At 35.1% G+C, this 27,225-nt stretch overlaps 1 protein-coding gene across 4 annotated transcripts in view; it reads left to right on the forward strand.

The window, feature by feature from the left end:
- Window positions 1–27,225, forward strand: part of NINL (ninein like) — a 153,475-nt gene that overhangs the window by 32,966 nt on the left and 93,284 nt on the right. For 2 of the 4 annotated variants that reach the window (XM_023494830.2, XM_031951004.1), the window contains exons 1-4: window positions 7,842–7,931; window positions 15,038–15,231; window positions 24,659–24,752; window positions 26,653–26,766. In XM_023494830.2, the coding sequence (XP_023350598.2) occupies window positions 7,856–7,931; window positions 15,038–15,231; window positions 24,659–24,752; window positions 26,653–26,766 (478 nt within the window). In that variant the 5' untranslated portion in view covers window positions 7,842–7,855. Of the gene's footprint in view, window positions 1–7,841; window positions 7,932–13,623; window positions 14,038–15,037; window positions 15,232–24,658; window positions 24,753–26,652; window positions 26,767–27,225 lie in introns of those variants that run through there. The other 2 variants (XM_023494829.2, XM_023494828.2) reach the window with 2 other exon arrangements.

A 27,225-nucleotide genomic window follows, 5' to 3' on the forward strand; every position in this document is an offset into this window, starting at 1 on the left:
CATATATTCAAATTTAGTTTAAATAATATCGCAAGGGCCCTATTGTTTTAACAAGTAAGCCAGAAAGGAAGGAATAAAGCAAGCAAGCAGGCAAGCAAGTTTTTTCCTTTCTACAGTTTCCTCAGAGAAAGCTGAGCTACTTGGGGGTGAGGGGGAGTGCATCGGAGAGGAACAAGGGGTGGAGCCTGAAATGAGAATATCCTTATGCACACTTTGTGCATTTGTGGTTTGTGATTTTTTTGCATTACTATTTGGTGCATTATGAAATCCTAAGGAGGATTAAATAATTTAGATTAAATGAAAAGGAAATTGAAGAAGCTTTTCTACTGCCCAATTATCTAGTAACTTCTATTTTTTATAAGAATAAGCAAAAAGTGATCCCAGGAAAGAACAGCATAAATAGGTTTGGTCTGCTACCTATTAAGTTTAGAAGCAGACTGAACAAAATTATTACTACAGGCTATGCACAAAATTTTTACTTAATGCTAAAAATGTCTCCTATCTGGGCTTTTCTTCTTAGTAAAAGAAATAAAATAGTTCAGCATTGTGAACAGAACTATATTAGATGATAAATTTCATGAGAATACTAACAATATCAATGTCTTGCCTAGATTTTGTATTTCTTCTAGTACCTAGCACAGTACTATATATTTTTTTTCAGTCATTTCAGTGATGTCTGACTCTTCTTAATTCAATCAGGTTGTTTTTGTTTTTTTTTTTGGCAAAGGTATTAGACAGGTTTGCTGTTTCCTTCTCCAGCCTATTTTACAGATGAGGAAACTGAGGCAAAGTGTTAAGTGACTTGCCCGGGGTTACAAAGCTAGTAAATGTTTGAGGTCATATTTGAACTCAGAAAGGTGAGTCTTCTTGATTCCAGCTTCAGCACTCTATCCATTATACCACCTAGTTGCCCAACAATACTCTCTCCATTTTAAAAGATTTTTAAAAATTAACTGAACTATACCTTGTTCACCTATTCATTATCTAAGACTACATAGAATCATTTCACTTAAAAAAAAAAGCTACTTTGAATTTCCAATAATTAGAGTTTAGTCCAAAAGAAAAATCTTCTGGCATAGTAACCATAATATCATACATAGACTTAAAATTGGATGGAGGGTTAGAGATTGCACTCATTTTATAGGTGATGAATCCAAGGCCCAGTAACTTGAAATTACTTTCCCAATATCATAGGAAATAAATAAAATTTGAACTCAGGTCCTTTAATTCTAAAGCCAGTACTATAATATGTTACTATTCTAAGTGTTGTGACTTTTAATATGTAAGATCAAGATTCAAATCCTGCTTCTGAAATTCACCAATTATTTGAAATCATTTTAATTCTTTGCATTTCCATATTATCACCTGTAAAATGGGAATAATAATACCTCTCTGTAGGACCTGTTTCACTAGGTTTTTATAAAGCTTCAATGAGATAATATATATAAAGAACTGCAAATTTTAAAGACATCCACATATGCACTCAAACATATTCACACATGCTAACATACATGTCTATGTGTTGTATATATTATAACTACAGTGATTGATTTGTTAAATACTCTGCAGCATGGACCCTTAGACTTTTTAAAAATCATAGACTCCTTTTGGCAATCTCTAGGAAAGTTGTTGGACCTCATTTCAGAAAAAAATATTGTTTGTTTTTGTTTTTTAATAAGCAATTGAGAGAAATGCTAGCTTTTATTTAGAAATTAAGGGAACTAGAAATGTCATTTTTTCCCAATCCAAGTTGACCCTTGGTTAAAACCTCCTGACCTAGAATTGGTCAATTATACTTCGGGGTGGAGTAATTTAAACAAATAATTTTATAATCATATCTGACTCTTTGTGACACCATTTGGGGGGTGGGATTTCAGCAAAAATACTGAAGTGGTTTTTTATTTCCTTCTCTAGTTCACTTTATAGATGAGGAAACTGAGGCAAATAGGATTAAGTAACTTGTTCAGGGTCACACAGTTAGTACTACAGCTAGTAAGTGTCTGAGTCCAGGTTTGAACTCAGGAAGGTGAATCGTCCTGACTCCAGGCCTAGCATGCTATCCACTGCACTATCTACCTGCCCTTACAGGGATAGCTTTCCTCCAAATATGATGCAGAAATGGTATTGAGTGAATGGCAGTTTTGAAAAGAGAAAGGAATAGTTATTCTGGAAAAGGTACTTAGAATTTTGGGCAGCAAATATCAGCTATTATATATAGGTATAAAGAGCCTTATGGATAAGAAAGAAGAGATCTCACACATATTCATCAAGTTTGGGTTTCTAGGAAAAATTAGCAGTAGGAAGATTGTTACTTAACTTATAAAAATTAGAATGATTAACAGTGATTGTAACAATAACTCCCTCTAAAATTTGGCCCATTTCACATTTACTGCAACTACAAGTTTGTAATTATTATTAAACTGCTTGTGATTTGCAGGATTTGTGATCATATCCTGCTTTTAGTTGCTGTCATACTTCCCGAAGCAGACAGAGATCATGAATAAATCAAGCCACTTGAAGACTTAAAATATTCAAAATCTGGAGCCAAAGAACCTTACTGAAAGGAATATTCACAGATCCACTGATCCACTGACCACATGTTTATTGGTAACATTTAAATATTTCTTTCAAATAAATATTATTAATGTCTTTTTGTTTTAACATCAGAGTTATTATGGATGTAATTGAACTTCCACCTGACACCTATTAAATACTTCCCTTGCAGCGAAGTAAAGCAGCAAAGCAAAACCAATACAGTGAATATCTGACATTCTGCAGCTTTAATTCCCACTTCTTGATTGAGAGGATGGAGATGTTTTTCATTATTTGTTTTTTTGGAGCCAAGATTGGTCAATACAATTATTCTTTGTTTTACTTTTAGCGTTCTTTTAACTTACATTATTATAGTCATTTTTTTGTTGGTTCTGCCTACTTCATTCTGTATCAGTTCCTGCAGGTTTTCTTTATCTCTGAATATCCCACACTCTTTGTTTCTTACAGCATAAGAATATTGCCCTACATTCTGTACCCCAATAGTTCAGCCATTTCCTAATCAACAGATAAAACTACTTTGGAATTACTTTCTGTTGCTGCAAAAATGTCACTTTGAAAATTTTATATTATTGCTTTAAGAAAGGCACACTATAAATCAAACTATTTTCTGGTAAAATACAGAAAACAGCTATAATAGAATTTAGAACTAAATAAAGCTTCTTTGAGGCTCTCATTTAAGGAGTCTGTATTACGGTAATTCTGAAGGAAAAAAAAAAGTTCTTTTATTGTAGCCACCATTCCCTGCAGTGGAATACCACTAGAGGTCAGGCAACAACTAGCATAGAACCAGACTCAAAAAAGACGGGCCAGTCCAGTAAGACTGTGAGGATGTAGGGCATGAAACACAAGAACAATGTGCATACATAATAGAGTACCTGGGAGCCCTAGGCAGAGTCCTTGTGGAACAACCTTTTTCATAATGGGAAAAACACAGCTGGCCCATTCATTATTATCTCTATCTCATCCCACAAAGGGTCATTAACATTCCTTACTAATAGCAAGCCTCCATGAATCTGAACATGAAAATGAAGCAATTATCTGAATAATTCAACCAAAGAACTATACCGAACTTCCAAATAACATTTGTCTCAATTACCCAGGGAAGGTGCTTTAGGCATGATTTCAGCATATAAATGTTCCCGTTCATGGCTTTTCTTTGGTTGTATAGAAACCTAAGCTTTCTAACTGGTGCCCAAAACCTTGGTTCCTTACTCTTTTTTTGCTTCCTTCTATAGAGAAGACAAACTAATATTTTACTTTCAAATTAAACACATGTTTAAGCAGGGATGACAAGTCCTGATCTTGTGATAGCCCTGGAGTCTGTTTTCATAGACTTTAGAGCTGTAGGGGTTCTTATAAATCACTGGACCTCAGAGGATATTCTGGAGATCCTTGGGGGGTCTCTGAGACTTTTTCAGGGAGTCCACAACTTTAAAGCAATTTTCATAATAATACTATGTCATTTTAAGCAGCAACAAGCAACAACAACATAAACAACAACCGATGAAAATCTAACTAATAGATTCAAAGAGATAAAATGATTTGTTTCACTCAAAAAATAATCACTAAGCACCTGGCTTTGTACCACGCACTGTTCTGAGCACTGGCAATGCAAAGAACGGTAAAAGATGGCTCCTACTCTCATGGAGCTCATATTTTAAATTGGGAGACAACATGCAAACAACTACATATAAACAAGATAAATTACAGGATAAAATGGAGGTAATTAACATAGGGAAAGGACTAGAATTTAGGGGGATTGGGAAAGGCTTTTTGAAGAAAAAAAGAATTTTTGCTGTGTCTTGAAGGAAGCCAGAAGGTGAATGTGAGGAGGGAGAGAATTCCAGGGGGGAAAAGGGGAAAGAGGCAGCAAGTGAAACTACCTGGAGTTAGGATATGAACTGTCTTGTGTAAGAAATAGTGCAAGAAGTGGAGATTGGGGAAGTATAAAACCACTGAAAAGTTATAGCAAGCAGGTAATAAATTGAGGATTTTTCATTTGATCCTGAAGATAGTAGGAATTCAGTGGAGTTTATTGAAGGGGATAAGTATGTGTAACAGTGCTTTAGGAAGATCAGTTTGACAGCAAAGCAGAGGGTAGATTGGAATGGAGAAAAACTTTAGGTAGGGAGACCGATCGATAGATTATTACTATTGTCCAGGCCTGAGGTGATGAGGCTTTGTAGCAGGGTGATGGCAATGTTAAAGAAGAGAAAAGAGCTAGTCATATAGGTAATAAATATCTTGAGATTTGAACCAAAGTCTTCTAATTCCAAATCTACTTAACCCTATGATGTGTTGTGAAATTATCTAAATTTTCTTATAGTAAAAGTAACTTGAATTTGAATGTGCCGGGGGGGGGGGGGAAGACAACAAATCCACTTAGAAAAGCATGGGCAACAAAGAGATCTCATTAAGGTTTTGAAACTACAGTCACTATATTAAATAAGTCTTTAACTTATAATTTTTAATAATAATTTTTTATTTTTCAATATGTCTGCAAGGATAGTTTTTAACATTCACACTTGCAAAACCTTGGTTCCAAATTTTTCTTCCTCCATCCTCCCTCTCTTAGATAACAAGTAATCCATTATAAGGTAAACATGTGCAATGGTTCTAAACATATTTCTATATTCATCATGCTGCACAAGAAAAATCAGATCAGAAAGGGGAAAAAAGAGAAAGAAAAAAACAAGCAAACAATGACAAAAAAAAACTCTTAATTTAGATTATTTTAATTCAATAGATTGATCTAGTCAATTTATTAATTTTATTAATAATCTAATAATGCATTAGTAGATTAATTAAAATTAGAATTGCTGTTGCCAGACCCTGCCAATAAATAATCAGAATCTGGACACTTAAAAATAAAAGAGGAAAGAACACCAACCCTTTTTTATTTGTTTGTTTTGGAGAGAAGGTAAAAAAAAGTCAGGGAGAGGAATGAGTCATGCTGAGCTTTAAAATAATAACAATAAAAAAGTTCCAGTTTGGTGCTTTACTTCATGATTCAAAATAGTTAAAAATATAGTTTGAAATACATACTATAGTTTAAATTTAGTTCTAAAATACTCTTCAAAGTAGTCCAAAAACTATTAGTTGCAGGAATTAATCATCGTTCTACAGATGGGACATTTTAGATTTTGAGTTTCCCATACTTGAATGTGTCAGGTTCTCATCATTCACAGTGTCCAGACAAAAGTGGCTTAAACCTGGATAAATCTCAGTGGATCCTTTACCTCAAATAAACCCTCATCCTAAAGCATTTTTCAAAACAGAGGAAAATGAAACTTTGTGGTACTTTATTTTCTAGAGAGTACAATGAAAAGGGATGGAACTGGTAAAAATCAATAAAAATAAATTGCAAACCAGGACTATTTTTTTGGTTATCCATCTACAAAACTGCATCAGAGATTTAATACCATCTAAGGGAAGGGATAGATGTGTAAAACAGAGCAAAATTTCCCTGAATCACTCATGTTGTTTAGTCATATTCCATTCTTTATGATCTCATTTTTGTTTTTTGTTGTTTTTTGGCAAAGATATTGGAGTGTTTTGCCATTTTGTTTTCCATGCCCAGGATCACATGCTAGTAAAGTCAGACTTGAATTCAGGAAGATAGTTTTTCTAATGTCAGGTCTATCTTTCTATCCATTGCACAACCCAGCTGCCCCAGACACCCACTTAGCCAGTGCTAATAGTTATAAATTATCTTCAAATCTCCCATGAACTGGTATAAGTGGATATTTGTTTTTCATTCCATAATGTATTCTTGGCACCTTCCCAGAATGTTTTTCATCTTCAACTTTCCCTATCCAAATTCTCCTCACCAAAACCTTCTAAGAGCTACTTGTACTTCCCTTGTGAGACCTTACCACCAAGAAAACTAGCTAAAGCTTATCTCGTTTCCTGACTTCTTAGAGCTAGCTAGCTAGCTAACATTTAGATAGCATTTTGGGGTTTGAAAAACATTTTTACATGTTATCTCCCTTGATCCTCACAATAGCTCTGGGAAGTAAGTGCTATTATTATCCCCATTTTACAGATGAAGAAAATGAGACTGAGAGAGTTTATATGACTTGTACAATGATCATACAGCTGCTAAATACCCGAGTTAGAATTTGAACTCAGATCTAGCACTCTATCCATTAAGCTAACTGAACATTTATTATCTGCCACATATATTCTGGCTACTTTAGTTTTGGGCAGCTAGGGGATGCCATAGTACATACAGCGCCAAGGTTAGAATCAGGAAAACTCATCTTCCCGAATTCCATTTTGGTCTCATACCCTTATTGGGCAAGTCAATTCGTCCTGTTTGTCTGTTTCCTCATCTGTAAAATGAGCTGGAGAAGGAAATGGCAAACTACTCCAGTATCTTTGTCAGGAAAATTCCAAATGAGGTCACAGAGTTGGAAAAAACTGAACACACCACACACATATACACATTTCAGTTTTAGAATATTGTTATATATAAACATATGATTTTAATCTTTGACAGCAGAAGCCATGTCATATTTTTTGTATTCCTCACAGTAGTCAGCAATGTGGTCAGATAGATGCTTAGAAAATATTACTTTTACTTGATTGATTTAGTTTATTTTAAGAAGTTGTATTGCTGCCTTCTTCTTGTGTATTATAGTGACTTTCTCTTAAACTAACCCCCTTTTTTGAACATTTCCTCATTAGAACTGAAGAATATTTCTTTTAAAAAATTTAATAATAGCTTTTTATTTTCAAAATTCATTCAAAAATAGTCTTCAACATTTACCCTTGCAAAACCTCGTGTTCCAAATTTTTCTTCCTCCCTTCCCCCATCCCTTTCCCTAGACAGCAAGTAATTCAATATATGTTAAGCATGTGTAATTCTTCTAAACATATTTCCACACTTATCATTCTGTAAAAGAAAAGTCAGATCAAAGAGGGAAAAAAATGAGAAAAAAACTAAGAAAGGTGAAAAAACCACGTTGTGATCCACATTCAGTTCCCATAGTAGAAGTGAAGAATATTTAAGGAAAATCAATGGTTTCTAGCAAACTGGTCTGATTGGATTTAGCATATTTCACACCTCCAGGCCCAAACTCTGTATAGAAAGTAGAGGCATATGTTTAATTTTGACTGATTGAATTTAAATGAATTCTACTTGGAAGGTTATTATGTAGAAGAGGGATTTGACGTTTCGTTTTTGGCCTCAAAGAGCAATGGGTGTAGGTTTTCAAGAAGCAAATTTAAGCCTGGTATAAAGAAAAACTTCTTCCCAATTACAGCTATCCAAAAGTATGATGGGCTGCCATAGGAGGCAATGGTCTTACAGGAGGTCTTCAACTTAAGGATGAATGAACATCTTAGGGATGTCGGAGGAAGGAATTCTCTTTCAGGTATAAGTTGTATTCCATAGCTTTGGAAGTCCCTTCCAATTCTGTGATTCTGTAATCATTTTTCTTTCAACTCTTAAAGGAATTGATTTGGTCATTCCTTTTTATTTAATTTTACTGTAAAATTTTATTTTCTCTCTTTTTCCTCTCCCCATACCCCTTTACTATGGTGATTATTTTAAAGCAGGATTGATAGAGCATGATTTGGAAGTTCAGAAAGTGGATAGGAGAAATTTTTAAAATTGTTTTGATTCTATCTGTGTGTGTGTGTATACACTAGTGATCGGAGAACCTACCATCATGGGACTAAATGCAGAGGAGAGAAAAAATGAGGGTTTCTGAATTGCCAGTCTCTTTTTTCAGTGGAAGGCAGCTGTTTAATTGATGCTGGTTGTTCTGTATTGTCTCTTGACTTTGTCAATAACCCCTGTTTTACACTAGGTACATATAAATTGGAGAAACAGATAAACACATTGTTGGATGTGGTTGCTGAGTAGCCCAAGTATGTATTGTGTACAGAATAAGTTTGGTCTATTAATAGCTGGCTCGTGGGTTATTGTAGAGGCTCAAAGCTTGCTCTCTCCCTAATGCAAACTGAACCATTAGGTACTCTCTAATTTGTACTTTCAGAAACTCATTCTGGGGGTCCCAAGACAATCCTGGGAATAGAGCTCACACTCCTGCATGAACCCCTTCTACTTTTTTTTGAGACCTTTTCTCTATTATCAGTACAAAACCTGGAAAAATCACCAAACTGGGATAATTCTGATTAGATCTAAATTGATTCTTCCAAAGTAGAAATGGAATGGATGCATCTCATAGACTCAGATTTAAACTCCCAAGATAATCCCAGGACTTATTATAGATTGAAAACCACATCAGAATATAGATCCTTGAGTTCATTTTACCCTTGATTCTTTATTTTTTCTCCTATATATTTCTAGATGATTTAAATATGTTGCTTTTACTTCAACTTCATTCATGGTGAATGAAATAAATCTTAACTCTTGGAAAATGTGAAAAAATGAATGTCTAATTCTTATGTAGAGCTCTGCAGGATCACAAAAGAAATAGCCAGTTCTTTCTCTTTCTGAATCTTTTCTTGCATAAAAATGGATCCGATATTACAGTAGAAAGGATACAGATTTAGGAATCAAGTGACTTCCATTCTTATCTTGGCATTGCCACTAATCCTATATGTGGACTTTGAGCAAATCATTTCATCTCTCTCTGCCTCAATTTATTCATTCTATAAAATGAGGAAGTTAAGGGGTTTTTTCAACTCTAAAATTAAAGGACCCATAAAAATGTTTACTCATTCAATAGTACCTATTGTTCAACAACGCTAACTCCAGGTAGTTCTATTGAAGGTTAGAATCCCCAATCAAAAAGGACTGAGGAAATCAGGTTAAAAGATTATATGGCAATACAACTTATCACTATTATAGAAAAAAAAAAAGCAATTTCAGTAGCATTTATTATATGCCTACTATGCATAGAATATCTAGGCCAAATGCATATCCTAATAATGACTTGGTAGTGACATTTTCATATTTGTATGAAGGGCAGTCAACATACTTGAGTTTTCATTGCTGAACTATGCAGTTAGATCAGGTCATTGTCAACATGCAAATATTCAGGATTCTAATTCGATGTTCCTTCTGGACTCACCCAACTAGATATGCTCTGGGGAAACATAAGCTGTGCCTATTGATGTTTAAATGCTAGAGTTTATATTTCCTAAGTATCCTCAAGGATTTGGCAGCCAATTAAAGTAAGAGAGGACCCTTGAGGTCCAAGTTTGCAAGTTTTTAATCATTCCAGAGCTCAGAAAGCCTTCCCATAGGACCATGAATCTATTACTTTTTACAAAACTTGGAAGGTAGTTCAATTACAGGATATTGCTGAGGCAGGATGAGATGGCATTCATAAATAAACTCAGATATGTTGAATTGTGTAAAATGGATATTTGAATAACATGGATTAAAATACATGAGGATATTGTAGAATCACAGTTTTGGTGGACTATAGTCAGGAGTGTAAAATAGCAGCTAAGAAAGCAAACACTATCTTCCTCTGTATTGAGAGGCATAATGTCCAGGACTAAGAAAATGATGGTTCCACTATACCCTTAGTTTATGTGGAAATCACATCTAGAGTGTCATATTCTATTCTGAGTGTGTTATCTATAGATAAGAGAACAACCAGAAGAGAGTAATCAATGGCTCAGTGCCTCAAGATAATTCCTTTTGCTTTTTTCTTCCTCTCTTTACTGTAATTACCGCTTTATTCCTATAAGATCTTTCTCCAACATGCCATAGAAAGCTTTATTCTGGATGCTCACTCTACCCCTAGATTCTCTCTCATATTGAAAGCATCCTTCTACCTTGTGGCCTTTCCCTCTGATTGGCTACTTCCTTCCAGAATCTTCATTTGAGAAGAAACTAAGACCAGCCATGTTTTTATTCTTCTCCTGGTTGCATTACTGACTCTCCTCAGTGTTTCGCTTTACCCTCACTCCTTTCTCAGTTCCCTTTTATGTGTAAACTTCCTATTAGAATGTAAGCTTCTTGAGGGCAGGGACCATCTTTTTTGCTTGTAGTTTAATCAATCACTCAATAAACATTTATTCAATGTTTACTGTGTCAGATACTATGCTAAGCTCTGGGAATGTAAAAAAAAGACTCCACATACACACATATATGTACATATATACACATATCTGTATCATACACACACACACATACACAGATATAGCAAGCTAAATACAGGATTAGTAAAAAAATAATTAACAGAGGTAAGATTCTAGAAATCAGAGGGGGATATTATAAACACATATAAAGTGCTAAATAAATGTTGGTTAATTGACTTATGATGATTGAAGAAAAAGTTAGCATGTTTAGCCCAAAGAAGAGACTAACTAGAAAGGTAGGGAACATGAAAACCAAGTAATTGAAGTTCTGTTAAGGAGAAGAAAAGTTAGACTTGTTCTGTTTGGTTCCTAGGGTAGAACTAGAAATAATGGTAGATTAAGTTGCAAAGAGGCAAATTTAGACTTGGCAGAAGGAAAAGCTTCCTAATCCTCAGAGGTGCTCAAAAGTAGAATGGTCTGCATCTGTCTTTGATATCATCAAAAAAAGTAGCTGCCTTAAACATTCTTACCATGTTGAAGTCAGACTTCAAGAGCCTAGCAGTTGCAAAAACTTCATTCAAAATGCCAGATAAGAATCTAAGGAGACTTTTTGAGCGACTGGATTATGCTCAAAGACAGTGTGATAATAGGAACAATTCAAGTGTTCCAAGAATGCTGGTTTTGTTATCTGTGCCATAAAGGAAAAAAGAAGATGCATCCATGAATGCAAGATCTCACAAAGTTGATTATGAAGTTGCTGAACCAAAAAGAGCTATTTCTAGAGAGGATTCTGAAAGACCAGGTGCCCACTTAGATGGTAAAATAGATGTTTGTGGGAGGTATTAAGAAAGGTACTAAAGAGAACCACTTAAGAGACTACTTTGAACAGTAAGAAAAGATGGAATTGATTGAAAACATGACTAGCCAAGGCAATGGCCAGAAGGGGAGCTTTGCTGTTGTTATTTTTGATGACCAGGACTGTGGAAAAGTCCTTCAAAAATGCCATATTGTGAATAGTCACCACTATGAAGTAAAGAAAACCTTGGAAGGAAAAAATATTCAGTGTTCCATTTAGTTAAGGAGGCCGAAGCGATTTTGGGAACTGTGGTAGTGACTGTGGAGTTGGTTTTGGTGGAAAATTTGATATAGAGGAAAAACTAAAAATTACATCTATCCAAGAGTGAAGAGGAGTGATATTGAGTTCCCACCATCAGAGACCTTCATTTCAATCAAAGGCTGGACAGCCACTGATCAAGCATGTTGGGAGTAGCTATTCTATTCTGAGTATGAACTAGAGAAGTTGGTCCCTGAGTTAACTTCTAACTTAATGAAATTCTTCATAAGAAAGAAAAGTTTTATATTTTTCTACCTATTGATCAAGTAGAATATATCTAATCTCTTTTCATGACAAGCACGTTCAGGTACTTAAAGAAAGTTATCCCCTTTGCTGCTCTTTCTCTGCATCTCTCCCCACACAGTCTTTTCTTCTTAAGGAAACTGAGGTAAACAGGGTTAAGTGACTTGCCCAAGGTCATGTAGTAGTACATATCTGAAGCCAAATTTGAACTCAGAAAGATGAGTCTTCCTGACTTTACGCCTGGCTCTCTATTTATTATGCCATCTATCTGCTTATCCTGGAAGAAGCACAGTGCTAACATTTTCAAATAGCAAAGATAATCACATTATGTGCATATCTGCAAGTTTAGAGAAGCAAGATAAGAATTCCAAATTTGCCCAGTCATTGTAATATCATCTCAAACTACTAATATGTCTCAATTAAAATTCTAATTCAGAACAGAATTCATTAAAAAAAAAAAAAAAGAAAAATGCTAAAACACTTTTAAAAAAGTTTTTCACTGTTCTTTTTCTTAGCAAGAACAGATCCCACTATTCCAATAGAACAGAGGGCAGAAACAGTTTAATTTCTGTGCTAGCTTCCCAACTGCTTAACATAGGGTCTTGTATATAGTAGGCACTTAATAAGTATTTTTTGAATGGAAAGGAATTTATTCATTTATCCAATAAATGTTTATTGGGTACTAGACAAAAATGACATAGTTTCTGCTCTCAAGGAACTTACCTTTATCTGGGAGAATGTCATGCATTTGTGGTTACATATAATACAAGGGAATCATTAAAGTGAAGAAAAGATCAAGATAAATTATTCTAGAAAAAATTGAGAAGGAAGAAAAGATTTTCAGACTCGGGAGAATCAGAAACATTTTCACAGAGGAAGTGGTACCTGACAGGAATGAAAGTATACATACCAGTGGAGGTCAAATCAAATCAAATCAACAAGTATTTATTAAGAACTTGCTATTTGCTGAATATTGTGTTAAGTGCTGGATTTACAAATACAAATGAAAAAGAAAGATGGTTCATGTTCTCAAGAATGCCCTTACATTCTAATAGGAAAAGAGGACACATAAAAGTAAGCTGAAAAGTAAATGTAGTATGTGGGGAGGGGTCATATTATCAACCAAAGTAGAATTGGCCTCTGACCCTATGGGTGGCTAAAGTCAGACAGATCATGCTAGAGACAGAAGAGCAGACATCAAAGAGAAGTTTAATTATTTTCGAAGTGAGGAAAATGCTTAGAAGTTGAAATTTTCCTGAGAAAGCTTAACATGCTTTATATATATTTGAAAAAGACAAGCACATATGAGCTGTACCATGATATAATTATGCTTAGACTTGAATAGCACTTCTCACAGCAGGCTCATGCATTGACCATACAAGTGTTCCTGCATCCTGTGGATACAGTCTCCAAGTTGATTGTCTCACAATGATATAGAGTCAAAGTTAGCAAAGTGGGAATAAAAGTGCAGTACCTAGTTTATTTCACTTGACAATTATAAGAAAGGGATTGTTAGCCTGTTAAGAGACGTGATGGATGACTCTCAGGTCCTTGGGAAAGAGAGGGAGCCCCAATAAATTTAAAATCATCAGTGAATACCTGATGTGGTCAAAGTAATACACTTTGCCAGAGGATAAAATCATCCAGAGCACAAAGGATTATACCAAACTCAAGGCACAGCCTCCTTGCTGAGCCTTATCTCTGGAAAACAGAGTGTCTCTAAATAATCTGACAGTGTCATGGTAGAAAAAAAATAAAGTACAGAGAGTCGAGAATGGAGTTTAGAGAGGAAAGAGGAAATGAACATGATTGGTTTTGTACTTTCCTTAAATTAGAGTTTTTGGAAAGAAGCAACCAGTTAGGAAAGGGCTACAAGGGTGAAATTATCTTCCAGAGTGAGAAAGCTGTGGGAACATGATGATTTTCCAGTATGAGAAGGATGTAATAGTCATGATAGACGTGTAAGACATTGTGGTGAAAGACAGCTGTTGTGAATGTAGAAAAGAGAGATGGTATGTATATAAAATTTGGAGAAGAGCTAGCAAGTGAAGTTGAAGGAAGCACAGAAGTTGAAGAATAGAAATGGAAACAAAAATGGAACTATAGGTTGGGAATAGCAGGTGAGTTAGGGGCCAATATCATGGTTTATCATTTTGGAATTATGTGAAGGATGATTTGGAGGGAGAGGGACTGGAGGCTGGGAGATCAGTTAAGAAGCTTTCTATACTCCAAGTGAGACATGTTAAGGCTATGAGATGGCACTGTGGTCATATGAGTGGAAAGATGGGAATCTAATTAAAAGATGTCATGAAAGTTGTACTGGTAGGAATCAGCAATTAATTGAATATTATAAGTGAGGAACAGACAGTAGTTAAATATGATTCTGAGTTCTTGATAGAATAGTAATACTATCAGTTTGGAGAGCAAGGTAGTTACGAGAGAGAATGATAACTTCAGCTTTGAGCATATTGAATGGTTCCATTGGGACAGGCAGGCAAAAATCAGAGCGAGGAAGCTAAAGTATTTCTTCTCCATAGTTGATTCTGGTTAATCTATTTGATACATCTAACTCTTTAAAAATTATATTCTGTTACACAAATTATCAACTGTATTGTTTTTACAATAGAATAATAGGTATGATAGAGAAAGAGTACTGACTTTAGAATCAGAGAGTCTGTGTTGGAATTCTGGGTCTATCCCTTACTCTGTGACCTTGGTTTAAATCACTTTACCATTCTGGGCCTCAGTTTCCTCATTTGTAAACTAAGGGGGTTTGATTAAATGATTTTTTAAAGTTCCTTTTCAACTTGAAATCCTGTGTTCTTATAGATTTAGTGTTTCTGTTCAGTTCCTAGGGCCACAACAGTGTTCTTCTGGGCTCTTTTGCCATAAGGGAACAGAATTTTCCCATCTTTGTAACCCTAAGGATAAGTTCTCTACATAACTTTGTCATTTTCCTGATGGGTTAAAAAATTAAGATGGCTAATTGTGTGTGTGTGTGTGTGTGTGTGTGTGTGTGTGTGTGCTTGCAGGCACCATATTTAGGATACAGAGGAAGAGAACTATAACATTTTGCCCAAACATGCTAATTTTTATTTTTCTTCCCATTGACATTCATAGGGTGCTATGGGATGGATGAGGAAGAAGAGAGCAAATATGTGGCTCAGCTTAAAGAAGTCTACAGTAGTTGTGATGCCACTGGCACAGGATATCTGGGCAAAGAGGAACTAACAGAATTGTGCCAGAAACTTCATCTGGAAAGACAGCTGCCTCTTCTTTTGCAGACACTTCTTGGGAATGACCATTTTGCCAGGGTTTGTATTTAATCTAACTGTATTATTTTAAAAGTGATTTACTAAATGATGATCATGTATGGCTGTGGACTAGGTCTTATGTGATAAGGACCATTAAGACTTAATCCTTGCCTATATTTAATAACACTTTATGGTTTACAAATTACCTTATATTCAGTACCTGCTTTGTTTCTGGATTTGTGAAATGAGTCTTGAAAATATTTTGAGTCTCATTTTATAGTGGAAGAAATGAATTTAGAAAGTGAAGTTACTTGCTCAAAGATACATAGTAAATGGCAATGCTAGGGCTCAAACCCCAGATCCTCTAAATCCACTGCTTCTTCACTACTAGAATCTTTGTTTGAAGCTCATAATGGAAGATAGAACTGATAAAGGTGCACAGATGGACAATAAATCAATACAGGAGAATATATATTAGCTTAGTCAGCCAGTTATAATTTATTGTGTCTCCTGTATTTCAGGCACTGTGCTAAGTACTAGGGATACAAAGAAAGGAAAAATCTCAAGGAGGTCACAGTCTTATGGGAGAGGGAGAGCAATGTGCAAACAAAAGACGTCAATCAATAAGGTCAAAAGTTACAGAGAGGTTGTGAAGGATAAGAAACTAAGAAAAGGCTATTAGATTTGAATTAAGAGATCATTGATAACTTTAGAGAGCCAAGAAAGATACTAGTGTCATGTAAACCCAGAGAGGAGAGAGTATCTAGGAGATCAGTATGAATCACAGTTGTATTTGATGTATATAGAACTAAATGCATATATTAATTTAGGTAAAATATGATTTTTATTGTGTTGCTTTGGCCCAGAATGAATAAAAAAAATTATTTCTAATTCTCTTCATAGTAGATCAGATTAAAACTGAGTCTCTAGATGGAATACTTACTAGTCATGTTATTGAACTATCATTATTGTTCATCCTTTGTTCTTGAAGAGGACCAATAGCATCATGGTGCTGAGGTTAAGGTATACAGTGTATTCAACTGTGACTGATCTAATACCAACTTAGAAGGCTCTGCCATAGGTCAGGTACAAATAGCTTGTTTGAACATTAGAGATGGCAATGTCTCTAGATTTGTTCATCTCCCATTTCTTTTGAGCTACTGAAATTCTGCTTTGCTCAGAGAGCACAGAACCTAATTTTTAATGTGGGTATTCCATGCTGGGCAGTTCTGTGCCACTGTCTTGCATGTCTCGTAATCAATAATAAAGTTCTTCAGAGAGAGTGTCCTTATATTACTTCTTCTGACCTCTGTGTGAACATTTGCTTGAATTTCCCTATAAAATAGTCTTTTAGGTAAAAGCATGTTTGGCATTCAGGTTATAAGACCCACCTTTTGGAATTGTGCTTTAGAGTAGAATTTGAATATTTAGCAATGCAGATTGAAAGTACCTTATCTTACCTATGATCTTCCTAAAACAATTCAAATACTCTTATTGTAACTAATTTCTATCTTACATTTTAGAAGAAATCTTTTGCTATTAATGATCTGTTTTTTTAATAGTATTTTATTTTTTCAAATACATGCAAAAATAGTTTTTAACATTCACCTTTGCAAAACTTTGTGTCCAGATTTTTCTTCCTCTCTCCCACCTTTCCTCTTCCCCTAAACAACAATCTGATATAGATTAAACATGTTCTGTTCTTCTAAGAAAAATCAGATCAAAAGGGGAAGAAACTATGAAAAAGAAAAAACCAACCAAGCAAACAAACAACAACAACACTATGCTTTAATCCATAATCAGAATCCATAATTCTTTCTCTGGATGAGGATGGCTCTTTCCATCAGAAGTTTATTGGAATGCCTTAAATCACCTCATTGTTGACGAGTCCAGTCCATCCCCATGGATCACATAATCTTCTTGTTATTATGTACAATGTTCTCTTCATTTCACTTAACATCGGTTCATGTAAGTCTTTCCAGGCTTTTTTGAAATCAGCCTGTTGATCATTTCTTATAGAACAATAATATTCTTTTACATTCATAAACTACAATGTATTCAGCCATTTCCCAACTGAGGGGTTTTCTTTTGGTTTTTCAGTTCCTTACCACTACAAAAAGGACTGCTGCTGCAAACATTTTTGCACATGTGGGTCCTTTTCCCTCTTTTATGATTTCTTTGGGACACAGACCCAACTAGTCTATTGGATCAAAGGGTATGCACAATTTTATAGGCCTTTGAGTATAGTTCTAAATTGCTCTAAAAAATGGTTGGATCTCAGTTTTTAAAACATTACGACAAATTTTCCTTTATTTCATGGATTGCAATAAAGTGTCAGATTTCTGTCTTAAAATGTGAAAAAAAATTTATCTTAAAATGTAAAGCATAAGTTGCTTTTCTTTGGTTTGTTTTAATGTTGAATATGTTGCTATTTATTACAAGAATTCAATAACATTAAAATAAAAACTTTTTTTAAAAAAAGGACTAGAGAATATAATCAAAATACAGATGTCTCAGCTGCTGACTAGAACAATTCTTAAGCAGTTGGGGTCAAACACTGTGCCCTAAGCCAGAAATATAGATTGTGTTTGGATTCTGATTATTCTCATTACCCACACTCCAAATTATTAGACAAAATCCTTTTTTGGGCAGAAATGTAGATCAAGGTTATCATATCCATATCAAATAGAGGTTAAAATATATGTTTTTTTTTTTTTTTTAGGGTGGGAAGGTAAAGAGGGTATAAGTAAATACTGAGGCAGCTGGGGGAGTGAAGTGGATTAGCATTCTGGACTTGGAATCAGAAGACCTGAGAATGATTTTTGGAAAACTTTTTTTGAGGGATGTCAGGAATTGGTTCCCTCATCTGTATAGGGAGGTGATTGAAACAGGTGTTGCTTTCTAGCTCTTACCTTTTATGTGTCTCTATTTCTATCTTATAATCCTCCCAGTGCATACAGCCAGACAGAGTGGTTACATAATACCAATTATGTATCCACATGTACTGTGGGAACAAATGATAGTGATCTTTAAGCTACCTTCTGTTCAGTCTGGAAGCTCTGAACTCCAACAATTGCTTGTAGGTCAGACAGACAACTTCACAGCAGAGGTCTGTGTAATTCCTTGGTGAGAAGAGGACCCTGTGTAGAGATAATTGCATTAAAGTTGTATCACCATTCCTCCAAATTTCAATTAAATTCACTCAACATCTACTGAGTGTGCAATTCACCGAACTAAGTGATGTGGAAAAATACAAATCAGTCAGTTCCTATCACCAGCAAGCTTACAACTTAACAATAAGCATGAAGTGTTCACAACCATACATAATTCAGAGCACGAAAACATCTAAAAGGCACCAAGAAACAAAGATATTTACTAAGTGCTGGTTTAAGAATACATGCTAGGAGCTAGGCTATATATCTAAGACACTAGATGTCTAAGTCAGGATCCCCCCAAAAAAGATCTTGACAAGTTAAAATATTGTCCAATGACTGAATGTTATAAGATTAAATAGAACAAGTGTGAATTGCTATAAAATGGACCACTATTTTCAACTTTACAAGAACAGTGAACACCAGCTAAAATATCAATTAAAATCTGAAGTTACGTTGAGAGTTATAGTGTCCAGAAGATAGGAGTTATACTTCCATTGTAGTTTTTCTGAAGCATTATTTTTACTTCTGAGCTCATATATTAGAAAAGACATTGTTAAGTGAGAAGGTATCTAGAGGACAACCAGAATTCTTAAAGGCTTTGAGTCTGTGTCAGCTGAAAATCAGTTGAAGGAACTGAGTATTGTTAAATTGGAGAAGACTCAATGGAGCATGGTAGCTATTATCAAGTATTTGAAGATATGTTATTTAGAAGATTGATTAAATTTCTTTAATTTGGCTTCAGAGGGCAGAACTAGGAGTCACAATGAATTGAAGTTGCAAAGAGGTAGATTTCAATTCAATGTAAGGAAAAACATCCTAACAATGTTTTATTGTTGTACCTAACAATGTTGTTATTGTTGTGTGTCTGACTCTTCATAACCCACCTGGAGTTTTTTTGGCAAAGATATTGAATTAATTTGCCATTTCCTTCTTCAGCTCATCTAACAGAAGAGGAAACTGGGGCAAACACAATTAAGAGTCTGAGACCAGATTTGAACTCAGGAAGATGAGTCTTTCTGACTCTAGGTCTCACATGCTATCCACTGTGCCATTAGCTTCCCTATCTCAACAATAAGTGCTGTTCTAAAAGCAGAGGGAACTGCCCTCACTAGAACACTTCAAGCAAAGACTAGATGTTCCCTTCTCAGGGAAGCTGTAGAAATAGATTCCTGTTCAGTTTTGGATTAGACTGATTAGTTTCTGAATTCCTTTCCAACTCCAAGAATCTCTGATTAGATATAAAAGGGGTGAAAGAAGGAAAAATCCAAGATTTTGAATGTGGGAGTTGGTTCTGTCATCATCCACCTAGTGAAGCCACAAGGAGGAGCAGTGTTTAGAGAAAGATGATAAAATCAGTTTTCGAGGTGTCTGTGAGGGTTGAATCCTGCAGATAAGCAATTGGAAATGCAAGTCTAGAGTTTGGGAGGGAGATGAGTACTAAAGAGAAATCTGCATGCGGGCTATAGTCATACATATGAATGAGGTTGCTGAGGACCTGTCTGAAGAGAGAAGCCAAAGATAGACTGCTGAGAAAATATCTAGCTGAAGGGCTGATGGGATAGTCTATGCAGTTATTTTTTAAAGAGTGAAGCTGGTAATGGGATTAGGAGCTATCCTGCTGCAATTTAAAAGAAGCTGGAAAGCAAAACTGGGTATAAAATACACGTGCCAGTAAACAGATTGAGTGGGAGAGAAATTGTCATCCTGGTCTCAAGTTTTCATATTGCCACATGACTATGTGAAGCTAGTTCTGATCCTAGCTTTTAATCTAGATGCTAGTATGTACTTCAGTTCAGTAACCTTTTGTTACTCTGAACACTGATGTTTAGCATTTACCCTTGCAAAATCTTGTGTTCCAGATTTTTCCCTCCCCCCAGCAAACATTCCAGTATATATTAAACATGTGCAAAAGAAAAACTTTGAATAGGAATCATAATGCATCGTATAACACTTTAAGACTTGCAAAGCACTTTCCTCAAGGAATCCTTTATTTGACTTAACCCACAATCCCATAGATAATATGTATCTCAGGCATGAATACCAGGAGGCATCTTTTCAGAGATTTATTTATCTTTGCTTCCCTCTTTATCTTTCAGTTTTTTCTCAGTAATGGGTTAATATTTCTCCTTCCGAAGCTCTATTTTATCATTTTTGTAGCCTCATATAGAGAAGAGAGAATCCACCTCAAAGTTAGGAAAATAGAGATTCAAATCCTGTCCTTGACACATGCTAACTGAGAGATCTTGGCCAAATTTCATGGAATCTCTCAATGCCTTAGGCCAAAGGATAAACATGCAGCTGGTGGGCTGCCTGTCCTGAGTACAGTCAGAACCAGGTTAAAATATAATTGAGAAATATTTAATGAAATGAATACTGTAAGACAAAGCTATTATATTTTACTATATTTATTCTGACATGTACAGGCATACTTTGGAAATATGGGTTTGGTTCCAAGTTACTGCAATAAAGCGAATATCACAATAAAGTGAGTCACATGGATTTTTTGGTTTCCCAGGGCATATAAAAGTTATGTTTCTACTATACTGTAGTCTATTGTGTGCAATGGTATTATGTCTGAAAAAAGAATGACAAACCTTAATTTTTATTGCCAAAAATGCTAAAAAGAAAAAAAATTACATCCTTTGAGCTTTCAGTAAGCCATAATCTTTTTACTGGTAAGGGTCTTACCTCAGTATTGATACTTATGACTGATCAGAGTGGTGGTTATTGAAGTTGGGTTGACTATGGCAATTTCTTAAAATGAGACAACAATGAAGTTTGCACATTGACTCTTCCTTTCACTTAAACACTTAGAGGCCATAGTAAAGTTATTAATTGGCCTAAATTCAGTGTCTCAGGGAATAGGGAGGCCTGAGATGTAGAGAGACAGAGAATAGCCCTTTGGTGGAACAGTCAGAAGACACACAGCATTTATTGATTGTTTGCTGTCTTATATAGGCATGATTTGTGGTGCCCCCAAACAATTACAATTGTAATATCAAAGACCACTGATCACAGAACGTCATAATAGATATAATAATATTGAAAAAGTTTGAAACATTGCAAGAATTACCAAAACATGACAGGCACAATTTGAGCACATACTGTTATAAAAATGGAGCTAATACATTTGCTTGATGCAAGGTTACCACAAATCTTCAAATTGTAAAAAACATCTGCAAAGCACAATAAAGCAAAGCTTAAAAAATGAGGTATGCCTCTGTGTGTTTATACAAATATACGTAAATATCTATAACATACGTATATATGTATGTGTATACATATGTATAAATATATATATACAGAGAGGCATACCTCAGTTCTTTGAGCTTTGTTTTATATTCATATATGTATATTTTGTACATATGTATAAATAAATATGCATGTATAGGTATAATATGTATATATGTATGCATTTAGCCCACAAAGATCCTTATGCATAGAGTAATAATAGTTACAGGGTTTTTTCAAGTTGAATATCACTATAGGAGACTCTCTAAGTTGTGGCTGAACTACCCTTGTGGACATAGTTCCCTATGAAAATGAAATTTGATTTCCCTTTCCCTATCTCTCTCCTTATCTACTTTAGTCTTTTTTTCCTCAGTAGTATTTTATTTTTCCAATTACATGTAAAGAGAATTTATAATATTCATTTCTGTAAGATTTTGACTTTCAAATTTTTTTCTCCTTCAGCCTAGATTAGCATAAGAAAATCTCATCACTAGAAGTATTGATATCAGGCTATGACTTTGTGCACAGAAAATCATGAAATGTCTCCCAAACTACAAGAGTTGAGATCTGAATCAGGGCAAGAGGTATCACACAATAAAAATGTTGCTGTTTTAGAAGACATAAAGACAACAGAGGAATAAAATTACTAATTCATGGGCTGGCAAATTTTTCTGTAAATGTGGAGAGTGCTTGTTTTTCATTTCTACTTCCTATTAGAGAAACACTAGTAATGGCTGGCTCTTAGCCAGCAAATTAATGTGCCTTGAAATTCCTGTGAACCTCCTTTGGGGAATTTCCATGTAGTTTGTTTTTTCAATACCATCTTGTTGATTTAGCAGAAGTAAACAAGTCAGCTTCTTTCTTCTGTGTTTGAATGTCCCAACACCTGAGCTAAGCAAAAAATTCTCCCTTCAGAGAAAATGCTCAAGACAATAAAAATAGCTTCATGGTAGGCAACTTGTCTAATGAGACTTCAATCTGAATGGCTGGTTTTTTTTTTTGTTTTGTTTTGTTTTTATGGGTCCATTTTATGTTTTGCTACCTGATGCTAACACACAGTTATGATTACCTCATTCTTTTGCTCAAAATCTTCAGTGGCTCTACACTGCCTATTGAATTAAATTGAGATAACTTAGCCTGGCATTAAAGCCTTTCCACAAACTAAATTAAAAGCTTTGTCTCTTAATACTCATGACCTACTCTGTAGCCAGAATGGACTACTTGAAGTTCCCTACACATATACTACCTTGGGATCAGTAAAGATCCTTTTTAACCCTACCTAACATTTATATAGTGCTTACCATGTGCCAAGGATCAGGCTAAGCATTCTTCCATTATTACTTAGTTGATCCTCACAACAACTCAGTTACTTAATTACTAACTTATTATTATATTATTTGATCAGGAGGTAAATGCTATTATATCCCCATTTTACAAATGAGGAAAATGAGACAAGTTGAGGAGAAGTGACTTGTCCAGGGTCACTTAGCTAATAAGTGTCTGAGGCTAGATTTAAAATCCGTTCTTCTTGACTTTTGTTCTTGACTTTGAATTATATTTACTAGTTGTATAACCAGCAAAGCAAGTTTTATGACCAAAGAGATAAGATGAACCTTTTTGAGGATTTGTTTCTTCATCTGTAATATTAATGATAATAGTCAAGACCCCAAGTCTTCTATTGATAATCCTTTTGAGGCTGACAGAAGTTGAGAAAGTCATCTAGTACTTTAGATTCTAGGCGGAACCTTTGTGTGATCTCATGGGAAGATATGGATAGTAGCTGAACAAGATGGACAGTAATCTGCATCCCTACAGAATAGGCCCAGCCTGTGACTTACCTGAGGGTCTCTCCATCTCTACCTCCACCTCCACTTCCACCTTTACTTTGACAGGCAGTCTTCTCATGCTAGAAACTCCTCCACCCCTGATAGTAGCCTCCAGGGAGTCTTCTTCCATTTGAGGAAGTCTTCCATGCTACCAAAACTAACTTCGAACCTGGGGGACCCCGCCCCAAATAACTCTCCTACTTTTCTACCTTGCTTCCAGGTAGTTACTTTCCCCTACCCTCTTCACCTCCCTTAGAATGTGAGTTCTTTGAAGGCAGTGACTATTTTTTTCTTGTGTTTATATCACACAGTATAGTAAATATAGTAAACATTTAATAATTGATTTATATGTCTTTCCATCTGCTTTGTTGGAGAGAACTTTCAAATGAGGGAGATCATAAAAATCCACTTAATTATTTCAAAATAATAATATCTGACATTTATATAATGCTTTTAAAAATCTACAGAGTGCTTTATATTCTCTATTGCATGATGACCAACTGTGAATTACTTAACTATTCTTAGCAATTCAGTGATTCAAGACAATTCTGAAGGACTTATGATGAAAAAAGCTAGCTACTTCTAGAGAAAGAACTGCTGGAGTCTGAATGTAGATTGAAACTTTTTAAAACTTTTACTTTTCTTTCTTTCTTTTTCTTTTTTGGGAGAGGATCTGTCTTTTTGGCTGATATGGAAATATGTTTTGTGTGATTATATATGTATTATCTATATAAAATTGCTTGCTTTCTTGAGGGGAAGGGGAGAAAGGGAGAGAGAAAATTTGGAACTGAAAATTTTAAAAAACAAATGTAGAAAAGTTTTTACATTGGAAATATAAATTAATGTATTTCCCAATTACATTTTCATCTAGTTTGGGACCTCTACAGTTCTCTGATCTGTAAGATTTAGCAATCGATTGGATAGGACCCGAGAATCTCATCATCAAGAAATTCAACATCCTAGGAGATTGAATCAATCTTGACTCATAAATCATCACATTCTCATAACCCTCTACTCTCCTCAGATATCCTATGAATCTAAGAATGTAGTCAAATGATTAATCTGAAGAGAAAGGAGAAGGAAAGAAAATATCCCCCACATGTGATGTTCTTGACATAAAATGACATGGCCTATACCTCTACTGCTCTGTGGGCCATTTTCAGTGGATGCAGTCTAAACACAAAGGAAAGAACATCAGATAGTTAAGAGCATTAGATTCTGATGGTTTCTTTATCGTGCTGAAAAGATTTCCTTCTATTTTTAAACATTTCCCAGGTAAACTTTGAAGAATTTAAAGAAGGCTTTGTGGCTATACTGTCATCAGATATCAATGTCAGCACTTCTGAAGATAGTAGTTACTTGGAACCAGGTAAGAATGTGCCCCACAATGGTCTTTGCCTTTTTTTCATTCTTTGTTGTTGTTTTTAGGGGGCATTTTATATTAAGGAAAGAACATAGCCCTGGGGAATAAGAAATTTTCATTCTGTTTCCTTAGCTATCTTTGATAAGTTGTGTTGTGTGACTTTCTGTAAGGCATAACTTCTGTATTTTTCAGCTTACTCACTCATAAAATTGGAATTCTTTTCATATGTACCTCAAATGATTGTTGTGAGGTTTGAATAAAATAACGAATATGAAATGATTATTCAATGGAGCTCATGGTAGACTCACTATCACTGGCTCTTTATGTGGCAATGTGGTCATTTTAAATTCATATAATAAAACCTTGTAAGGATTCTAGTCTTTGTAAGGGAAAGACAATACTATTCTTATGGGTTTCCCATTTTCAGATTAGTGTAATACTATATGTCTTAATATGTATGTGTGGAAGGAAGATAGATGATCCAGATTATAATATAGTCAAATATTGGTTACAGGATTTGTCTGTAGTTTATTTGCTTCTGAGGTAAAAATGATATATATTCATAGGATATGATTTCTTAGAGGCAACATGGCAGAATGCCTTTAATAGATTTCCATAAAGTCAAAATGCTGATTTCTCTGTTGATAAACTGTGGCCTTGGCAAATTTTTAGCCTGTTTCAGACTGCCATTATTTTGAAAGGGACCATGATTCTTCTTGCAACATATGCGCTAAATTATAATGACAGTCATTCTCTTTCTGCTGTTTCAGGCAGAAGGCTTGGAACAATATGATTGCTATATCCAAGGGCTAACATTTGGCTGAAAGATTTCCCTCATTCTGCTTAGCTATAATGGATAGAAGAAAAAATAATAGAAAGAAGTTATAAAAGGATATGAGGAAAAATTTCTTTACCATTAGAAATGTTTTCAAGTAGAGTGAGCTGCCTAGGAAAGTAATGAGGTTGCTATCATTAAGAATCTTCAAGTAAAAATAGCTCCTCATTAGGGATCATAGATTTTTAGCGATGGAAGGTATCCTAGTGGATACCCCTACCCCCAAAAAGAATGTTTCCTGCAGTTTACCCAGTAAGTGTTCATCCAGCGTCTGCTTGAAGATCTCCAGTGAGGAGACATTGACTACCTCTCAAGGAAGTTTTTCCTTACCTCAAATTAATTTTGCCTCTTTGTAACTTTTACTTATTGTTCTTCTTTGTGGGGTCAAACAGAATAAGTCTTACCTTCTGTCCAGGTAAAAGTCTAGGCATTTATCGGGCAGGACGCAGAGGAGTGGGGCGAGACAGGCCAGAAGTTACAGGGATAAAAGGTACACAGTGTAAGGTTCAGAAGCCTGGTAAGCAGAGAGCCTATGAGTAAAGTGAAACATGGCTGGAGTCAGTGATGCTGAAAGCTACACAGATGTCAAGGACGAATGGACTGAGATCAGGACATCAAATAATTAAAAGATCATAGATATCTTTTAACAGAGTGGTTTCAGTCAAATATCTTCATGTTAGGTTTTGAGGGATAGACAGGAGGTATGAGAACTGTTAATTCTTTGAAGACAAGAACTGTTTTTCACTTTTCTTTTCATTTTTGTATCCTGAGAGCCCACACAGAGCTTGGTACATAATAGGCAATTAATAGGTGCTTATTGATTTATAAAATTTGGGAAATAAGAAGCCAGATTGCCAGAGGTTGGAAAGTAAATGGGTTATTAGGAAATGTAAGCAGACAGTGTCAATTACTATTAATAGGAATTTGACAAAGAAAAAAAAAGAGATATGGGATTATAGTTTGATAGGATAGTAGGATTTTTAAGAGATGGGAAGAGCTAAGCTTCAAGGGGTTGTTGCTGTCACTATTATAAGTTGCCTTACTTTTGAATTATTTTTATTGTTTGTCTAGATTTTCAAAATTATGCAGAGTTAAATGGCTCAAATGCAGTGCCTGACACTCCACTTCATGTAACACCTAAGGATGAATTCCCCAGCAATCGCCTCTGTGCCCCCATTCAAAAAGGTACTCCAGCTAAACTCTCACTTAATTCTAGGCCTGATTTGAACTTGTTTCCAAAGGTCAGGGTTTAAAAAAAAAAAAAAAAAAAAAAAAAAGCAAATCCTATGTATATATGCGGTAAAAATGTACCAGATTTCCCTTTCCAGAGCTGCAGTGTATTTTCTTCACAAAATTTCATCTTTCTTTGACTTTCCAACTCCACTGCTCTTCTCCCTTGTGACTTCTTAGTTTCCTACTCCCTCATCTACTGCATCTTGTTTTTGTTCTTTTACTTTCCTTTATCCTTCACATATTTTTAGCAAGTGTTTTTGTATTCCCAACCTCCACCTCCTAGAAACCTCGTCCTCCTCCCTACACAGCCCTTCCATACTTTGTCTGTTCTTTTATCTTCAATTCCCTTTACCTTCTCCCATTATTTTGTACCTTTTGGAAGAGACAGAAAATTATTCTAAAGCTGAGAAA

This window comes from Sarcophilus harrisii, chromosome 2, assembly GCF_902635505.1.
Source record: "Sarcophilus harrisii chromosome 2, mSarHar1.11, whole genome shotgun sequence".
NCBI classification, from domain to species: Eukaryota; Metazoa; Chordata; class Mammalia; order Dasyuromorphia; family Dasyuridae; genus Sarcophilus; species Sarcophilus harrisii.